General features: G+C 40.3%; 1 protein-coding gene across 6 annotated transcripts in view; it reads right to left on the bottom strand.

The window, feature by feature from the left end:
• Positions 1 to 20,813, bottom strand: part of Pcca (propionyl-CoA carboxylase subunit alpha) — a 345,878-nt gene that overhangs the window by 74,934 nt on the left and 250,131 nt on the right. For all 6 annotated transcript variants that reach the window (XM_078016291.1, XM_078016287.1, XM_078016290.1 and 3 more), the window contains one exon: positions 4,751 to 4,849. In XM_078016291.1, the coding sequence (XP_077872417.1) occupies positions 4,751 to 4,849 (99 nt within the window). The remainder of the gene's footprint in view (positions 1 to 4,750; positions 4,850 to 20,813) is intronic.

Below are 20,813 nucleotides of genomic sequence, written 5' to 3'. Positions count from 1 at the left end.
ATTCAGCCTTTATACATGCCAGGAACTCAGGAAGGCAGTAGGAATTCAAAGTCAACTCAAAATATCTAATTTAGACCAACTAAAGGAAGCTAGTAACCCATGAAACTCATGATCCAAATGATGGTACTGGCAAAATACAATTTATTTTTAAAGAAAGTCATGAGTAATATTTACCAATGAAAACCAGGAAAGTGCATGGACAGTGCAATCTGATTGGATGAATAAGGAGCTAATTTTCACAAAAACACAGGCTGCCTCCCAAATACTTCATCATATAACCAGATAATAAAATTGAGTGCCATTTTCATGTAATAACAGGGATTTAGCAATAAAATGAAATAGGTGTTAAGTGTCCATGCACCCTTGGGAACGATGCTAGGTGAAGCTACCTAGGCAACAGCAGCTGCCCATCTCGTACCTCCAGAGGATGTAAGAGACAGACTGTTAAGCCAAGAATGTGAATTTGAACACCGTAAGTGAAAGGGACTTGATGAGAATCTCGTTTCCATGTGTCTCCTGTGGTCTGAGGGATTCTAAGGAAGACCATCAATCGATCCCTAGTTGGTGTCAGAGCAATGACAAAAGTTTGTATTTTCACTCTGGACCTCAGTTTAGGGAAGCAAGGATTCATAACTACTTCCTGTGGTCCAGATGTGGATTATGCAGCAGGACCCTGACTAATGAGAACATCTAGACTCAGCTCAGCAGGCAACCGGAAGAGACATGGTGTGCACTAAATGTTCTAAGGAATCCCCAAATCCACAAAAGCACCCTGGGAGCCACCACCCAGCTTCCAACATCTGCCACGTCCAGAAAACAAATGCCAGATTGCGACTCTTCGTTCGGAAGAGTCCTTGCCAGGTTCCTCTTTACCTCACCCTGAAAGAATTTAAGTCCAGGAACTTGTACCCTTAATAATTTTGCTTTATAGTCAAGTGAATTCTTGGTGTTCCCAGACTACTAAGATTTCTCCTGGCTGAGGAGTTTAAATGGTATCTCTTTGTAACCTCAAAGAATATTTTCCAGGTTTTTCATGATGAGTGTTTTTGAAATATATTTATTAGCAGTCCTGTTTTTTCTTCTGTAAAATGCCTGTTCATGACTTTTTGTTCAATTTTTGAAATTGGATGATTTGCTTATTGATGAGTAGAGATTCTTTGTGTGTCGTGGACCCTGATCCTTTGTTTAGTTTTGTATTCCAGACTGCTTCTGCCAGTGAGGGACATGGGTCTTTAAGGTCTTTGATTATCCAGGTAAAGTTTTAAGGCAGAGATTTAATATCGTTGATTTCATTCTTTTTCTTTATGCTTCAGGCATTTTATGTTTACGTTTATTTAAATATGTATTTCTACTCCCATGTATACAAAGATTTTTTCCTAAATGTGCTTCTTTAAAAAAAAACACTTTTATTTATATTTATTTTATGCTGAATTTATTCCTGTGCCACAAATTTTTTTCTTTAGTGTCTTCTGGGATATCTTTTCTCCTGTGTGACCTCTTCTTCTGGAACAAATTGTTCCTGGTCATTGTTCCCAGTCAGTGAGGACCCTTTCACTGTGGCAGGGGAGCGCAGGTGTGGGTTAGTCTGACCACAAGCTCTGTAAGTGTGGTGGCACACCCCCAGTGCTTTGTTCCCCGGGATGTGTTCAGTGTCCAGAGAGTCCACATCGAGACCCTGAAGTTCAGCATTACTCTCTGCATTTTAAATTGAGATAAAAATTATACCTCAATTAAAAATTATACCTCAATTTAAAATTTCTCCTCAGTCAGAAGAAATCTTAGTAGTCTGGGAACACTAAGAGTTCACTTGAATATAAAGTAAAATTATTAAGGATACAAATTCCTGGACTTAAATTCTAGTTCTTTCATTCACTAGGAGAATGCCTTGGGCAGGCAAGTTAACCCTTACAAGCCTCTATTTCCCCAAATGCAAAACAGGATTCCACTAGTGCATACTTTATCAGGCCGCTGTGGGGATGAAATAAACTAGTAAATATGAAGAACCTGGAACAATCAGAGGCCGACATGGTGAGCGCAGAATGAGGCCAGCTGCTGGTCGTGTTATCAGTGCCATTAGCACCACTCTTTTGGTGGGCGTTTACTTTGGTGCAGCCACACAGGGAAGCACATGCAGTACTGGTGTGTGAGATTAAGGTGTTCTGCCGCCACACCCTCTAGAGATTCCTCACCTCCTTTCTCTAATTCCTGTTGACTTCTCCCCCTCTGCCTCCAGTCACAGCCTCAGCCTCCTCCAGTCTGCTCTCCACACACAACAATCCCCAGAGCTCCCTGTAAGCTACACTTCTGTTACACCGTCACCTCCTCACTGAAGACTCTGCCGGCTTCCCCTTGGCCTGTGGATAAGGCAGAGCCCAAACTGTGGAATTCAGAAGGCCTTGGGCTGGGGTTGTGGCTCGGCAGTAGAGCACTCGCCCAGCACATGTGAGGCCCATACCACATAAAAATAAATAAATAAACAAACAAATAAAGGTATTGACTCTACTACAACTAAAAAATATTTTTTAAAAAAGAAGGCCTTGTGTGATCTGGCTCCTACTTAAGTCATCAGCTCATTCCTCCCAGTTTACTCTGATTACAAAGGTTGAAAGCAGTGGTTCTCAAACTGTGGTCCCCAGACCGGCAGCATCTAGAAGCTTATTAGAATGCAGAGTTAGCTCACACCACCTTCTAACTCAGGGTAAATGCTATGGATGGGTCCAACATCCGAGTTTCAGTGAGTCTTCAAGTTGATTCTGTAGCACATCAAAGCTTGAGCTTACTAGTTTACAGCATGAATGCAAATCATTATTTGAACTCCAATAGGAAATGTCAAAAACTGTTATAGCATAATGATGAAATGCACATACTCTGGGGTCACCTACCAGGGATAAATTTCTGCTCAGCTTCTGCCTAGCTGTGTGTCTATTGGGAAGTTACTTAGTTCACCATAGCAAGGACCCCACGGAAAAACTGCTGGGTTTAAATCCTGACTCCATCTCTCACTAGCTGTGTGACCTTTAACAAGTTACTTAGTTTCTCTGATGCTCAGTGGCCTCATTGATAAAAATATAAACAATAGTATCTACTTCATACAGTTGTGAAGACTAAAGGAGTTAATGTATGTACGTTGCTTGTATCTGACACACCATAAGCATTAGGCTTTATTTATGATTATTATGGCTACGTTAATTTTGCAGAAGCCATGTTATATTTTGGAAAGTCAGAACTGAATGCTAAGATCCACAGAAAGTAGACAAAATTCCCTTCCATATGGAAAATCTTTCCTCACCTTTTTTTAAGGTAAGTGACTTTTTTCTAATACGCCATCTACTTCTCTGCACAAGTTTATTTCCTTCCAATTAGAATGCACTGACTGGATGTAATGACCTCTTCCAAGAGCCAACGGATCTGCCTTCAAGGGACCATTTATCTCAGGTGTGGTCATGCTCTCCACAGCAAAGGACTGACAAGGCTGGAGAGAGACTGGCTGAGATATTTCTGGTGATTATTCTGAACACACATCCGGCCGTCTATCCTCCATGTGAAAGGGCCATGGCGTTGAGGGTCTGCCAAGTCCAGGCGGGGAGAGATCTCGGGGAAAAGACTCTGCCTCTCTCCTCTCACCACCAAGAGGTCCCCCTGTGTGCCAAAACACACGACCGCTGGAACCAGAACATTCGCTGCAGAAAACATTCTGCTGAACCCAAACAAGTACGACAAACCATATTTTGGAAGACACAATAATAAATGGATTGAAGTGACGTGAAATTATGTAGCGATATTTCTTTCAAGTGTCTGAAAGAGTTTCATCTCCTGATCCACATTTACATAGAGTTGGAAAATGAAATAAAACAGAGTTAGAATATGGAAGAAAGTATGAGAGAAAACGTTACACAGGGACAAGTCATCAGAACTCAAGTCAGAGTCTAGGGAGGGCTCAGTAGTGAGAGTTGAAGGTTTCTGAAAACCACAGATAATACGCCAACTGAGTCTGGCTGGGAAATCAGTTCAGTCATCAAATATTACTGTGAACTGAATCCTCTGCCTGCAGTCTTTACTGGAGGTAGATATGATCAGTTTTTACCTCTAACGCCCTTCATTTCTTTAAGTCTTAAACATTAGTTTTCTCTGTAAAATCAAGTTAAAGAATCAGCATTCAGTGCTATGGGATTTGTGGTTTTTATTCACATGATAACCACATTTTCTATGTGTTTGGGGGGATTTGGGCAGAATCTCTTTCCATATTTCCCACTTAAAAACAGAGGTCACTGATTACAAAGAGAATTCTTTCAACTCTGGGTTTCAAGGCATCTCCTCAATGCAAAACATTTTACATCTGGGGAGAAAGAAAGGTTAAAAAGTCATGTGCTATAGGATGTCAACCTATACAGCTCGTTTTTCTTTTAATCTTATACTGTAAAAGTCCAGTGGATAGATAAGGAAGATAATGATGCCCCTCAGCCACATTTTACAACTAAAAACCCACAACAGCAAAGAAAACTGCTGATTCTTTATTTAACAAAATATAACACACTAACCTTCTGAGATCGCCTGAAAAAAATATTAATTTCTCAGATTAAGATATAACTACAGAGCCTCTAAAATTTAAAAAAAAAATGTTTTCCAGCATATAAAGTGTACGATGAACACAATACGGCTCTCCTCGCTGTGTCTTGAGCACTAGCCACACGGGTACTGACAAGGTCTTGAATGGGAGGAAGGCTTCTGAGCAGATCGTCAGAACACTCACCTGCACAGTCCTCTGCGTGCCATCAACGCTGACAGACAATAAGGGCGAAGCCAAGTTCCACGTACTGGTCACATTTAGTTTCGACCCATCAACTTCCACCTGTTGTGACACCAAATAAGACTGTTATATGAAGAAAGACAGAAAACTGATCTCAAGTTCACTGCTGCATACAAAGCAGAAGCCATTTTAAACAGATGGCTCCCCAACAACCTGTCATGTTTACTGCTCCAGCCATGAAAGACAGGGTCCAACCACACAGTCTTCCAAGCCATCTCTGGGGAGAGGTGAAGGACCTACGAACAGCTGCCTCCGGTACTGAGGCTTCAAGCAATTTCCAGTAGGGAACAAACAGCCATCTAACTCGAAACCTATCCGGACACGCCACATTTACTGCAATTAGACAAGTAATGCATATAAATTCCAGTGACATTCTGCAACCCACGCAACAGGGCTTGCATATAATATCCTCTCCAAGGACCAAGGAAGAACTTTTTCTGTGGTAATTTTAATGAAGGACTACGCATTGTTATCTTAATTAAACAGACTTTAATTAGGCAAAATTCTTTGGTGTTGAATATCCAAAGATCATTCAAACTTTGCAAAGTTCTATCATACTTTTATCAATCATAAGTGACTAGTTTTATCAAGTCCTCATTCATGACAATGCAAAGGAAAAAAAAGACTCGTAATCTTGCAAAGCAGAGACACTCTTAAGAGAAAAAAATTAACTTCCAAATAAATAACATAAAAGCAATTGTAAAGAAACAAATAAAAGCTTACTTAAAATAACACATACTAAAAGGTTTTTCTTTCCACTCACTGATGATTATTTCCTAACTCATTAGTATGAGAGGCAAAAAAACAAATAGCATTATTATTTTAAGTCTACAGTGGACAACAAAGGGATACTTAATGTTTGCTCAAGTTTCAAAATAAACCTGGAGCAGACCCAAGATATATGATCCCTAAAAACTACCTCCTATCACTTCTCTTAAAAACCACTCACTCTTTCAATCCAGATATGAGAGTCCTCACTGTTTCCTGCTGGTCCTTGGGAACAGGTAGAGGATGGCAGGGAGAAAGACTAGGAAAAACATTTTCGCCAGTATCAGGAACCCTACCAACATCCGAGCTGGAGGACGCAGTCTAGGGGAGGCTGAGGCTTCCGGGAGCCCAGCACTCAGTATCACAGCGCTGCCGAGACGTGTGGAGGCGACGGAGGAGGAAGTAGCTGGACTATGCACCTGAGTATGTCAGGCCCGGAATTCAGAAGTTTCTATGCCTTAGTGAGAAGACCCTGAAGGTCTGGGTCAGGACGAAGTTCACAAGGTATAGGTGACTCCACGACTACAGGCCAAGAGCAGCGACTAAGGGCAGCAAAGCCTCTTCAAGGCCTTCAAGGCCCAAACAGCCCAACGAGCACATGCCTCACTGCAACAGGCTCTCTGCAGGACTTAACAAGAACAGTGCTGAGTCGAGCTCCTCCCCACTGTCCTCATCACAGGCCACCCACCATTTCCAAAAGCCCCCCACATGCTCCCAGCCCACACTGACAGAAGCTGGGGATGAGCGAGAGGCCTGCCTGAAACATCATGTTACCTGAGAGACGGTGTTCAAACACAGAGGCCAGGTCTGTTTGTATGTAAGTTTTCTTCCCCTTCCCCTACTAACAGTAGAAGGCTTGTAAGAAAGGCTGCAGGAGATGGAAATATTCACAAACCACATTTCCTAGTACACCTAATAATTAATGAGTGAAACTGTAATTTCACTATATAACTGAAATAATCCCAAATCACAAACTATGAAACACATCTGTGAAAATTTAACGAGGAAAGGAAATGTGCTAAGAGCTGCCAGGTGCCTCATCAGGCCTCCAGCTACTGGGAATCAGATCTCAAAGACACATAAATCCCACCAAGAGATAGAGAGATTGCACAGGTGCTATTATTAAATGGGTAAACCTAGGATAAGGCAGAGCGGAGGCAGACACCACCTGCTTGAACCACAGTCGGACAGCACGGGAAGGTGGGTGCAGACTAAAGGAGACAATGCTTATTCCTGAGTCGTCCCTCCTGTTCACACCCAGCCCTCTAGGCCAGGGTGACGGAAGAGAGCAGGTGGAGGTAAAAGTGGCATGTCATTACAGTAGCCCTGAGATGCTCCTTAAAGAACACCACCCGACCTCCCAGTGCCAACTACTAGTGGGAAATGAGTAAGTAGTGCTGGTGAGGGGTGACAGGGTGACATGCCTGGCTGTCCCAGCTCTCAGCCAGCCTCCCCCACCACAACACAAACCCTAATCAGAAAACAACCAACACTGGGTCTCAGAGTACAATTTCTGGGGAAAAATTATGAGAAAAAAAAGGTAAATTGAAAAGCATATAACACAAGAAGAGTTGCTCAAAGAAACACAGGAAGAGATCAGATAAATAATACTCCAAAGTCTCAAAGACAACCATAGGAAATGTGACCCCTCTTTAAAACCAGGAAAAAAAAAAAAGCTCAAGAAGAAAAACAAAGGTTCAAAGAAGAGATTATACAACAACAGAAGGAAATGAAAATCAAGCTGGTAGAACTCAGAAAAAAAAAAAACGAAGAGAAAAATAACATTATAGAGATAAAAGCCACATTAAGAAGCAACCAAAAATAGAATGTGACTAAAAAGACATACAAGACATTGAAAAATTATATAAGACAAAAATCAAAAGGACCAACATTATAAAGGCAACTTATAGCAAAGACAATAGATGCACAGGGAGAAGACAGGGGACACAAAGAAAATACAACCGTCTCCTTCAAAAAAGTACTTAAAGAATAAATGTAAAAGTCAAAAATATGATGACTTTCAAAATAAATAAAACCCTGAATTTATAGGCTGATGACATTTGTGGATTTTAGGACTAAAGAAAAAATTATTTAGGCAGAAATAAGAAATCACAAGAAAGTAAAAACAGATCAGGTCAGCCAAATTACCCCAGAGCAACTGATACAGAAAACTATGGAGAATGTGGTCTAAACACCGACAAGAGGAAACAATGTCCCGTCATTTTATACCCAGCCAAGGTTTCATTAAACTGTATGATATAAATGGACATTCTGTGGCATGTGAGAACATAGAGGACCTTTTCTTTAAAAATAAGGCATCTCTATAGGTACTGATGCAAAACTAAGATAAATACAGAATAATATATGCAATATGCCATCATTTGTTAAGGAAAAAAATAGCAATGTATATGTGGTGATTTTTGTCTGCTTGTTGTTGTTTGGCTGGTTATAGTTGGTTTTGGTACTGGGACTTGAACCTGGGGCACTTTACCACTACTCTAAATCTCTAGTCATTTTAATATTTTAATTTTGAGACAGGGTCTTGCTAAGTTACTCAGGCTGGCCTTGAATTTGTGATTGTCTTGTCTCAGTCTCCCTAGTAATTGGGATTATAGGAGTACCCAGCAGCTCATTTGTGGGTTTTTTTTTTTAAATACATAGAAAATCCCTGAACAAATGAGTAAGCAGAACAGAGTGGCTGAGGAAGAGAGATGGAAGAGAGGCTTGCTTTTCACTATGAATCCTGGGTACTTTAAAATTTTGTCCTGGATGAGAGTATTATATATTTTTAAAGTTCACTTTAAAGTGAGAATTAGCTATGTCTTCTAGTACATGATAGACCTTTCACTGTAGGCATGCAATAAATGTGGCAGTTTTCTTAAAACAGCCTTTTGGTTAACTGGGTGATACTCATTTCAGTTTCTCTGCCTGTAGATGGACCAATTTCATCTACCACACCCAATTTTACAATGTGTTTCAGACAATGTCTTTTCCTCTTCTGAAAAAGAGGGACCTGGACCAGCAGTGTCCAAGGTCTCTGCTGGGTCTAAGCCGTGTGCTTCTGTGGTTACAAAGCCCTTCTGTCTCAGATGTCTTCTGACAGTCATTTCTGATAGAGCTATTTCCAATATTGAAAGGAATTTTTGTTTTGATCAAGCACCTCCATTCGGGCATGAAATTTTATGATCCTTTACTTAATAGACAATAGAAGCTAAGAAATGAAATCAAATTCAATGTAGGGATGAAAAGAAAAACAGACCAAAAGTGAAGTGCCAAACGACATAACCACTCACCCTCCAAGGCAGACATTGCTGAAATGTTTCAGTGCTGTGAAAACACTAGAATACTCTGAATTGTGTAAAGACTCCATATATTTTAAGGACACTCAAAAGACACAATACCTCCATCTAGAAACACTGACCTAAAGATGTTACGTTACATCCTTAAACAGGCCTAGTATTTAGGTGCATCAAACTTTTATTAACTATAATACTAAAACTGGGCCATATTCTTATCAGATGACCTTCTCTTTTTTAACTGAAATTATAGTCAGATGTGACTCCTCTCATTTTCTTGTATATCATTATGGTCTTTCCCCACATCATACACCTCTTCTGCCTCTTAATTTGTTCCTTTTTATCAATTTCTGACTTTTGGTCTACACTGGCTATGTCCTCTCTGCTTTGAAACCTGCACAGGACTTCCTAACTACCCACCTAGGTCTCTCCTTTTCTCTGACAGGTTCTAGAACAAGCTCAGTATCTACCTTCTTACTACATACCCTTCCCCACAACCTTCTACACATTCTAAAAGACCACCAATCATCCTGATTTTTGGTATTCTTCACTTCTCAGCCAGAAGGAAAGCCTCTCTGAGAAGGTGACCTTTAAGCTAAGACCAAAAGGTGGCAGGAATGTGGTAAGTGTGCTAGTAGTAGGGGGTGGGTAGGAATATTCCAGAAGGAATGTCATGGGGAGGGGAAGAAGCAAAGTGAAACAAGAAACCGTGGAGTAAGAGAACTAGCTGATTTGACACCAGTGTGCCAGGAACCCAGAAGACAAAGGTGACAGTGGTCAGCAATGGCGGACTGAAGGTCCCAACTGGAGCACAACGCACCCACATTACAAACACACTGTACATGCCCAGGACACACAAGTGCCCTAGCACTGAGCTGCGCTCCAGCCCTCCACGTGATACTTCGAAAAGTCATTCCGGCTATAGCTTGAGAATGAATTAGACCAAACAAAAATAAAAAGGATGGTGCTCAGTGCAGCACCGGTAGTGTGGAGGACAAGGACGTTTGGAAGGAAAGTGGGAAGTGTGACAACAGCACAAAGACGCGAGTCACCGAGGAGAAGGAAGCAGACAAAGCTTACCAGAGAACAGGAAAATCAGCAGCCAAGGAAGGACACCAGGCCATATGAAGTCCTCCAGCAATGCCCAGGTACTGGCCTCAGACACAGAGAAAGTGAGGGGAACTGATGGAAGAGTGAAGGGCTGAGGAAGCCAGGGGCACTTGTAAGTGAATGATATAATTACAGGCCAGGGGATCTAAACTGGGCAAAGGAGATAGGAATAAGAATCATGTCCAGGGATGGAGAGAAAATACAGGTTGCATGGCGGCAGAGAGATTGACCACACACTGGTTGCTAATCTTCAACTGCACGAAGAGAGGTGCAAGGGCAGGAACCCAAAGTTGCCAAGAAGAAGGTGAGATGATGAGGTTGACTGACATGAGTTTCAAAGAAGACGAGGTTTATGAGAGACAGGAACCATGGTCTAGAGTGACACCAGGAGTCACAGTTGAATCCACTGGACATTTCTGAGGTGCAGAGTTTGAGAGAGAAACTACCACAAGGTTTTGGTAAAGGCAAGGATTTAGTAGAACTTCCAGAAAAGGGTGGATACATGGGACTCTACAGGTCACAAAGGAGACAATACAGAGGGCATAACAGCAAGGGAAGACATAGATTTGGGACTAACAGAGACTGGGGAGGCCCTCAAATGCCCTGAGGACCTCTCTCCATCACACCTCGCCACCTCTGCCCAATCCTGGGGACCACATAATCTCATGGAACCACTGCTGCACACCTGTCTCCTGCAGAGATCCTGCCCCATCTCATCATGAGAGCCAGGATAATTTCTCATAAGCACAAGATACAGGGGACCAAAGCCAACGTGAGAATGAGCAGAAGGGGATGCGGCCTGCTGCTGAGAAGCACAAACTCCAAGAGGGGACTTGGAACAGCAGTCCCCAGCACAAGGACACAGCGGCTTACTTTCTGCAGTCATTTAAGACGTCATGCTCGTGTAAAGCACTGACCTATGAACTTGAGTGGACCAGAAGGCTCAGATGGGTGGGATTACAGGAATTCATCCCTATACCCTCTATTTTCTGAAAATGTTCCCCAGCCTGATCACAGAAATAGGTTTTGTTGAAAGGTAATCAAAATAAGAATATTTATGACATTTAAAACAACAATTCAAACACGATTTCTTTCCAATTTCAAGAAGGCATTTTTCCACGTTTAAAAATCTCCCTGTAAGCCTATATGCCAGGAAGAGCATCTGACTGCATTTCTAGTACTGACGATGCTGATGCGGAACATTTTCCATGAGTTGTTTGGAACATCTGATTTTCCTATCTACGTCACCAGAAGGGGAAAAAAAAGTACACGCCCTAAATTAATTTTACATTTGAGAGAGATTACTTACATCCTTTACCTAAAAAACAACAAAAAAAGGCACTTCCTCAGAGATACCTCATGACACAGTAAAAATATTACAGTTTCTATTACAGTGGGCACCTGCTAAACAATCGGACATTTTTATTCAACATTAGGAATGTAAAACTTACAAAACAAAGTACTTGCCAATTTTTTCTTCCAAAAATAATAAAACTCTGGGAAGATATGGACTGTAAAAGCTTTTTGATTCACCATACACCTTCTTTTTTGTCACAGGCAAATTCTAAATTCTTTTTTTTAATTATTTGTCATCAAATGTTAAGAAGATTAGCATTGCACAGTGTTTGATCTTAGATAAAAATTCAGGTATTCCACCATAACCACATATCTTGCTTCCATTTCTGAAAACAAAATGAAGGATAAAAAACAGACTCCAGGGGCTGGGGATGTGGCTCAAGTGGTAGTGCGCTCGCCTGGCATGTGTGCAGCCCGGGTTCGATCCTCAGCACCACATACAAAGATGTTGTGTCCGCCGAAAAAAAACTAAAAAAAATAAAATAAATTAAAAAAAAAAAAAAAGACTCCGTGAATCAAGCTGTAACTATTTCAGAAAGGAATAGCTAATCCCTGCCCCTGTAACTGGCTTTCAGAGTATATCTTTAAAATGACTGTACTACACACACACACAAAAGGAAAAAAGTGCATCATCCAGATTTAATTCTTAGGCCAGAAAGGGTCCTCAAAGTAACATACTCCAACTCAATCCTCTCCTCCCCTACTTGACACAGAAAGAAATTAGAGAGCCACATAGTAGGAGCCATTTGCAGGAGCAACCATCTTGCAACACTCTTAAATTCATAAAAAAATTAAAGCCAAAGCATCAAAAGTAATCTTAGCACTAAGACACAGTGTTAGCATGTAGGAGAGGCTCACTGCATAGTCCTACTCCAAAAGGCCATCAGGGAGAGAGCTGTTTACCGGTTCTTATCTCACCTACTGCTGACAAAATGACGGTATTCAATGAGGTATATCCACAGGCCCACAGACAAAGAAATCCGTGCATCATGCAGTCGGTAACCTGGGACATTAACACCATCTAACATTTCTAGTTTACTGAATTGTACATAAACTGCTAGTTGATTTGTGAAACACAAATTAAGATGCTGACAATAAGAAATGCATAATTTTCCTATCATTTAATAAATGTATTAATTATGCTATTACTTGCTCCAACATTTTAATTAATTAATTAATTAATTAATCAATTAATTAGTTTTTTATTTAATTATTTATCTGTATGTGGTGCTGAGGATCAAATCCAGCACCTAGCACGTGCTAGGTGAGCGCTCTACCGCTGAGCCACAACCCCAGCCCCTTTTCTTAAAATCTTTTTTTAGTTGTTGATGAACCTTTATTTTTCATTTATTTATATGTGGTGCTGAGAATCAAACCCAGTGCCCCACACATGCTAGGAAAGTGCTCTACCACGGAGCCACAACCCCAGCCCCTCGACATGTATTTCTTAGGGAAAGCATGACAAAACACGGCATTTTTATGCTGTTACCATAATGGATGATTCTGAGCATTTCAATATTAACTACATAACACAATTTTATATCTGAATATAACACAAAATGGTAGATTTTCTTTATCCTGCTCTTCTATTTATTAAAATATTATCCTAAAATAGAAGAGCAGGGTAAAGAAAACCTACCATTTGGGGTTCGATCCTCAGCACTACATAAAATAAATAAATTTTTAAAGTAAAATATTATCCTAAAATATAATTATAATACCTCTTGTGATCTTCTAGAAAGAAATGAGATGACTATTTTATGAAAACAAAAAGAGACAATCGTCTCCCATAAGTTTGTTTTTATCACTATTGCCTTGGAAACAGTCCTATGTCTCTCCCCAAAAATACGTGTAATAATGACAAAAGGAATCAGATACAATGACAGTGAAGACCCATAAATCTGTCACAAAGGATTATATTAAATATGCATGTGTTATAAATGTAATTAAATACATCTCATATGATGTGAATTGGAAAAAAAAATTTAGGTACTGATCTACAATCAGCCAGGTTCTCTAGTTTCTGTTTAATTATCGCCTCATTAATTGATCAGTAACAACTTTAATTTCAGTCTTAGGGGTTAAGAAAATATCCTGAATTATTTTGCCCACAGTTTAATTATGGAAGAAGTTTCTCTTGGATTGGTGTGACAAGGTCATTCTCCGCAGATCGCACTGTAAATTGCAGCAGCTTAGTGAATAACTCCAGGTAGATGAGTGAATGGAAGGGGCAGGTGAAGCTCTGCTGCTGGGTAGTGATAGAGTCCTGTGTCCTGCCCAGGGTCGATTTCCACATCAAAAGGCCGGGGCTGAAACAACCTCCTCATCCTCCTCCTCCTCCTCCTCTTCTTCCTCCTCCTCCTCCTCCTCCTCCTCCTCCTCCTCATCATCATCTTCATCATCATCATCATCCAGGAATGATGAGCTCCCTCATTTCCTTATATGTAAAATGCATGTTTATACAGGGTTGTGAGGCATAAGTCTAGAAATTAGAACGGCACCTACCACATAATAACCCTCAACAAACGCTAGTTGTGCCGTTGTACTTCTAGTGGCACCATATACTACTCTTCCATCATCCCACAAGAGATTATTCCCAAGCTATTTTCCCCCTATTTTAAACATATCCTGGGTTGGTGGTGTTTTCCGTGGTACAGCGCTTGCCTACTATGTGCAAGACCCTGGGTTCCATCCCCAGCACCACAAAAACAAAATAAACAAACTACTTTTTGCTTTTTCTTCTATTTTTTCCCTTATTCTTCCTCAATACATCCTCCATTGTTTATCCTCTTCAATTCATCTGATTCCTATTAGCATCTCTTTTGCTTTTCATATGCATTTCACTATCACAGATGACTCCCTTCCTGCCCCCACCAACACCCGCCTCAAAAAAAATCCTACTACCTAAACTGACAGTTCAGTTCCTCAGAATACACACATTACTGGGGAAGGCTACAAGTCCTACAGGATGGTCACGAGGGTGTGTAAGTCTTTCCTCTTCCTAAATTCCCATACACTGCAGCTACAACGTGCTATTTCTTACCAGTCTTGCTGACTTATGTTATCCATCAGAGTCAAGCCTTATGCTATTTGCAGATACTCAGTTTCCCCTAATAGTCCATTTTTCCTGGCCAACAACAAATATGTTTGATACTCCACTTTCTATGCTTCCATCTTCTAAAGATTTGCTAGCAGGTTTGTATTCTTTTCTTGGTGACATATGTACCAAGATATTTGTTATCTTTTGACTTTCTAATTACAATAACATATATTTGATTGTTTTATGTTTTATTTTAAACCAGCAAATTCACTGCCAAAAGAATTAAAATATATTTATGTCCTTAAAATTTCTCATAGATTACAGGTTCAATAACTGAATGCTTCATAAGCGTGAACAATAAAATGTCTTCCTTTTTCATTTTTTATCATGGATGGTCCCATTTTGACAGATACAGTGAGATGCAGGAATTGGTGGCCAAGATCCATTCACCATATCCACCTAATGGGTGAGCTAGCAATCAGCCATTTGTTCTGTATCAATTATGTCTTAAGAAAGATGCTGCTAAAAATTGAACTTCCCATTAGGTTCATAAGAAATCACACACCTGCAGAGTCTAGGGCAGCTTCTCAGCTCTGCAGACCACTGGCATAACCTCACTGATAAGGTCACTGATAAGGTAAGCAAGGTTAAAAGAGTTGCCAGAATCCTTTACTGCTGGTGACAGAGAAGAGGAAAATGGTGTAATAACCTTTTATCATTCTAATGAATATTCCAGGCAAGTATTTCTTTTTATTTGGTTATGTTTTTGTAAAATAATTTCCAATACACATGAACTTATGGCACTACCCCATGGTAGCTCATGCTATTTCTCAGGCTGTGAGAACAGGTTTCTGATGCCTGTCCCTAACCACCTCAGCTTGTGTTCCAAAGTACAAGACCAGGAAGCTGGTCTCACCCAATACTACCATCTATTCACAAACCCTACTCAAATTTCACTATCACCCAAGAACTCCCTTTGAGGTAGGTCTGGGTTCTAATTTCAGCCCACACATTTTAGTTTTCATGTCTCTTTGGTTTCCATCAGCCTGACCCCACTTCTTAATTTTGCCTTGTCTTTTCTTTTACTACCTTGTGCTAAGGAATGAATGTCTGTGTTCTCTCAGAATTCATGTGCTGAGAACTCCAAGCCCAGGGTGATGGTGTTAGGAGGCGGGGCCTTTGTGAGGGCGGAGCTCTCACAACTCTCCTTCCTTCTTTTTTTTTTTTTTTTTTTTTTTGAGAGAGAGAGAGAATTTTTTAATATTTATTTTTTAGTTCTCGGCGGACACAACATCTTTGTTGGTATGTGGTGCTGAGGATGGAACCCGGGCCGCACGCATGCCAGGTGAGCGCGCTACCGCTTGAGCCACATCCCCAGCCCTCTCCTTCCTTCTGACTCTGGTAGCCCCCCACTTCCTCCTCTCTCTCCTTCCCTCCCATGTAAAGACATTAACAAGAAGACTGTCACCTGCAAACTGAGAAGTGGAACTCCACCAGGCACTAGATCTGCCAGCACCTTGACTTTGGACTTTCCAGCTTACAGAACTGGAAAAATAAATATTTTATTTAAGGCACCAGTCTGTGGTATATTTGTTATAGCAGCCCAAGCTACAATACCTTGATAGTTTTTAAGAATACAGACCAGTTAGATTGTAGAGTGTCCCTCAAGTTGGTCCTCATGATTTATGCATTTTAGCAGGAATGCCACAGAAATGGTGTACTGTTTTTAGCAGCAGTCAGGAGACACATAATGCCTGCCAATTGTCCCATTACCAACGAGGTTACTCTACTGCTGATTAAGGCGGTTTCTGCCAAGTTTGTTTGTTCATTATAAACACCAAGGAAATATTTTGAAATCTATTTCAATCCATACCTATCCAACAGAAAAAAACCAGACTAACAAAAAACCAAATGCCCAGGTTTTTTCCAGCCTTCTCCCTTCACATTTGAACTCTCTTCAAAGACAGAAACGGCTTCCCATTACCCAGTTAACACATCAGCCATGTTTTTCTCCCTCAATTTGTCCAATATATACATATATCTTCAGCCTTAAATGTATTTCAAAATAAGTAAAAGAGTATGTACTATAGAAAAAGAATTTGACAGTGCTTTACCAATGAAAAGAGGGTCAACTGACTGGACACTCTGTAACGTCTGAAATAAAATATTCTGAGGGCAAGGATAGGTAAGTGAGAACAGCAAGGGTACTCATTGTTCTAGTCTCTCGATTTTGTGAATTCTTTAAAACTTCCATAGTAAAAAGCTAATGAAAATAGATTATTAGGTCAAAGCAATTATTTGGACAGGCATGACGGGAAAGTACCACAGAATTCCAGTCCAGATTATAAATCAATTAGCAAGCCAACCTGGCCACAGGGAGAAATGGACTTAGTGAGTCATGTCACAAGTAGGAATGACAAAAATGAACTCTACAGTCCCTTCAGCAAGTGTCGCTTGCTTGGTTCTTGACCCTCCCCTATTGCTGACATCTCTCTGGTCTATCTTACTGAATTCTGTTATTCCACTAAGCCAAGCATAAACACCTTTCCTTCCAGTTTCTCTTCCTACAAGTGACCCCACACACAACTAAAGAACTTTCCCAAATCCCCCTGCCAACAGCTCTACTCACTACCACTGACCAGTTGGAAATGCAGGTTTGTAGCGCCAGGCGTTTTCTGAACTCTAAATCCTTCTTGGCTTCTGGTTGCTTCAGAAATCAAAACCTGACTTCTGCACATGGCCCTCTAGGTCTCCTGGACCACAGTCTCAATCTAGTGATTTATCATTCTGGGTTTTCTTCCCCTTTCTCTTACACTCAGTGTGCATGTGCAGGTACCACTTCCACAACTTCATTCCTACTGATTCCCAAACCTGGAATACCTCATTCTGCCTAACGGTTCTGTTGTCCATGCTTCAGCACCTGCTCCATCTGCCCTTGATCCTGTGTCATGCCCCTTGAGCTCACCCACACCACCCCTTGTCTTCTGCTAAACTGGAGGGAGCCTTTTCTTGCTTTGAATTGCTGTAAATTACACATCTATGCACTGGTCAAGCTATGCCTTATGTTCACATCACTGCTGTCTTAATCTTGGTCCCTCCCAACCAATCTGCAAGTTCATGGGGGCAAGCTAGTGCATTATTTTTTCATATCCCTCATGCAAAGCTCAGCCCAGTGTCCTGATCTTGAAGACTGAGAGATCTTTGATAAAAATTATATTAAGTAAAAATTAATTAAGTTAGATAGAAAATCTAACTTTTAACTTTATGATTACAGGCTTACTGGAATACTACAAAAGCTATGTTTTTAAACTAAAATATCATAACATGACACTGACATGCGCATAATGATTCACTTTCATGCCCTTTAATGCATGTTTTTCAAATATGCACATTTCACCTTGACGGCTGATGGCTGACAATATGCTTCTATTTTGGAACTTCTCAAAGTAGATTTGGTTAAGATTCACAAAGATATTTAAGTCAAAATATTTTAAGTTGTAATGTCCTATAAAGTGTTGATAATAATTGTACTCAAAAATCCATAAATGCTTACGATAGCAGTTATTCCAACTACGTAAGGGACTCCATTAAGCTCTTTTATAACATAAAATCTACACACAGAGCTAAACACCTCCTGCCCACCAGCCCACCCAACTGTGTCTCCAGCCCAGCATACTTAATATGGCCCATCTAAAGAAAGGCGGGCAATAAGAAAGAAGCTCAAAACAAATTAAAAATGCTACTTAAAATTCTATCCCATTTGTAGGGTTTCACTTTCAAGTCCACAGAAATAAAATTATCTATTCAAGTTGTTAGATGAATCCTTCTAACTCTGATGACTGTGAACAAAGTAAGGCCACTCTATTATTTGTAAAACTGCATTCTCAAACTCAAAGGAGAATAAGACTGGCATTTTTCCAGGAGACTTGAAAAAGAGTGTGGCTAATATATATCAGTTTTGGTAGCAGTGACCAGAAATAATACACAGAACCATAGCCTAAGTGAGAGCTAGCAAGGAAAGGAATGAGTGAGATCAATTAGGAATAGAACAAAACCTTAATGAGCAAACGACATTCATTCTCGAAGACCTCTAGAGATACAAAGTGGGGGCGGGGGGATTGGTGAAATCATTTTTATATCTTAGTTTCTTAGGAAGCTATAAAATATCTAAATTATTTTAAAGCAATGCCACTTTGAAATAAGAAAAGGATCGACTTATCAAAATAAATAAGTATTTTGAAAATACTGGGGAAAAAAGAAAGAAAAGGATCAACATATTAATTCTCAGGATAGATGAAAATCACCGAAAAAGAAGCAAGAGCACAAAAAATGATTTTGGTTTCTCTACCTCCTATTAGCCACAGATCGACATTCTGAACACGTTCTAAAAAGCTTACTATTGCAGGACTTCAGTACATCTCTAGGGGACTGCCATCACAGCAGAGACAAAATAGGCATTTACTACCATGTAGATAGCACCAAAGAACAAAAATCACAAAAATTTACTTGAATCAACCTAAGCTGAGAATACAGCACCCCTATGAATGCTCTCAGTCCTTCACATCCAAGATGAAGCCTCCAGCAAGCTCTCTCCTGGGTGCCTTGCGCACAGGAGCCCCCAGCTGAAGAAAACAAGGCTCACCTACATCCTAGCACAGGAGACTGGAAATTGCTTAGGGATTGAAGCGGGGGTGGGGTGGGGGGGCCAAAACCACAGAAATACCTACAAAAGCAAATGTAAGCTAAATCTCTCCTAACTCACCCAAGGAAAAGAACTTTCTTTTTGGATTGTATTTCTATTGAAGAAAAATACATCATTACCCCCAGAGCGAAGAAAAAGACCCATGGTTACATCTAAGTCATCAGTGAACACTGTGGTTGGGTGCAGGGTGGTCCACAGACACACACAGCTACCCCAGTGACTAAATTTCCAACCTAAGAGTCATCCATTTTGATTAAGGCAGAGTGTTTAGAAAGTGCCTATGAGGATCCACAGGGCTGATGAATTAACTCATTTATACATGAGCTCTCACTTTAGATGGGTAACTTTTGTAAAAGGGACTGGGGGAAAAAGGCATGTCCTGGGAAGGATCTAGAAAGTATAGAAACCTTCCAGTGGCAAGGGGTGAGGTCACCATGCAAAGGAAACAACCACCTTTCTGTTCTGGAGAACTGCAAACATACAGCAACAGAAAGAATAGCTTAATAAACCCCAATACATCCATCATTCAAGTTCAAAATTTATCCACTGAAAGCCAGGCTTGTTTCATCTATCTCCCTAATGATTTGGCACATGCTCTAAGGCGATTAAGTAAAGCAAATTCCAGACTTCTTTTTTCATCCATAAATTCAATGAATACATTTTTTTGGGGGGAGGGTGGTACTGGAGATTGAACACAGAGCCTTGTACATGCTAGGCCAGAACAGTACCACTGAGCTACAACCCCATCCCTTTTTATTCAATTTCACTTTGAGACAAAGTCATGCTAAGTCGTCAGAGTTAGCATTGAACTTGCAATCTTCCTGCCTCAGCCTCCCAAGAAGCTGGGAATATAGGAATGGGCCACGGCGTCTGGCTCGATGAATGCATTCTAAATATAGCCCATACTATGGCATGCATCAAGCTTTTGGCATTAAATTAATCAAACTAATTAATTTAATATTCAGTAATAACAGCTATCTTCACTTTATTCCACACATGGCCTTCTCCGAGTACTGGGAATGGAGGCAGGAAGGGGGGCAAGTGGGCAATAGAGCCGCTAGCTGCAAAAGGTTACCTGAAAAACAATCAGTAATCACATACACCACATATTATGCTTTCTCCAATTTCTATTCATTGAAGGATGAGGTCAGAATAAAGTGTTCCTGTTAGTCTGGGTCACAAAAGTAATTCAAGATGCATATAAAAATGCTTATTATCATTCAAGTTCTCTAAGCCCATTCAACCATTCAGCCCTTGGCTTTCTGATAAGACTGCCAACAACTATGCCAATTAGTGTCAATTGCGATGTTAGATTTTGTAACATCTGCACCTGCCCACCAGTTAGTGTAGCCTGCAGAAAGAAGTGACTGGTGGTTACAAGTTACAGCGATACTCAGCCCTACCATTCAGAGCTGGCATTTGCCAAATCTACAAATTCACCAATCGGCTTTTGAAAATTATTATCTATTTCTTACGGACAAGTTAATCTATTTCTTAGGGACAAGTTTCACCACTGTAAACTACAACAGTAAAATTGTTTCAAACCCCAAGTTTTAGAACTAAGAAAAATCTCTATAAGAAACTTAGTGGATTATATATCTACTTCAAATTAATATCAAACAAATATGTATTATAAATAAATTAAAATGCAATATTTCAAATTTAGCAAAATTTAATTTATAGATTTCATGTGGCTAACAAAAATATTCATATTTTGAGATGTTTGCTCATTTT

The sequence above is a fragment of the Ictidomys tridecemlineatus genome, chromosome 6 (genome assembly GCF_052094955.1).
Source record: "Ictidomys tridecemlineatus isolate mIctTri1 chromosome 6, mIctTri1.hap1, whole genome shotgun sequence".
NCBI classification, from domain to species: Eukaryota; Metazoa; Chordata; class Mammalia; order Rodentia; family Sciuridae; genus Ictidomys; species Ictidomys tridecemlineatus.
Note: the sequence above shows the minus strand (reverse complement) of the source record. Positions and strands in the feature narration are given on the sequence as shown.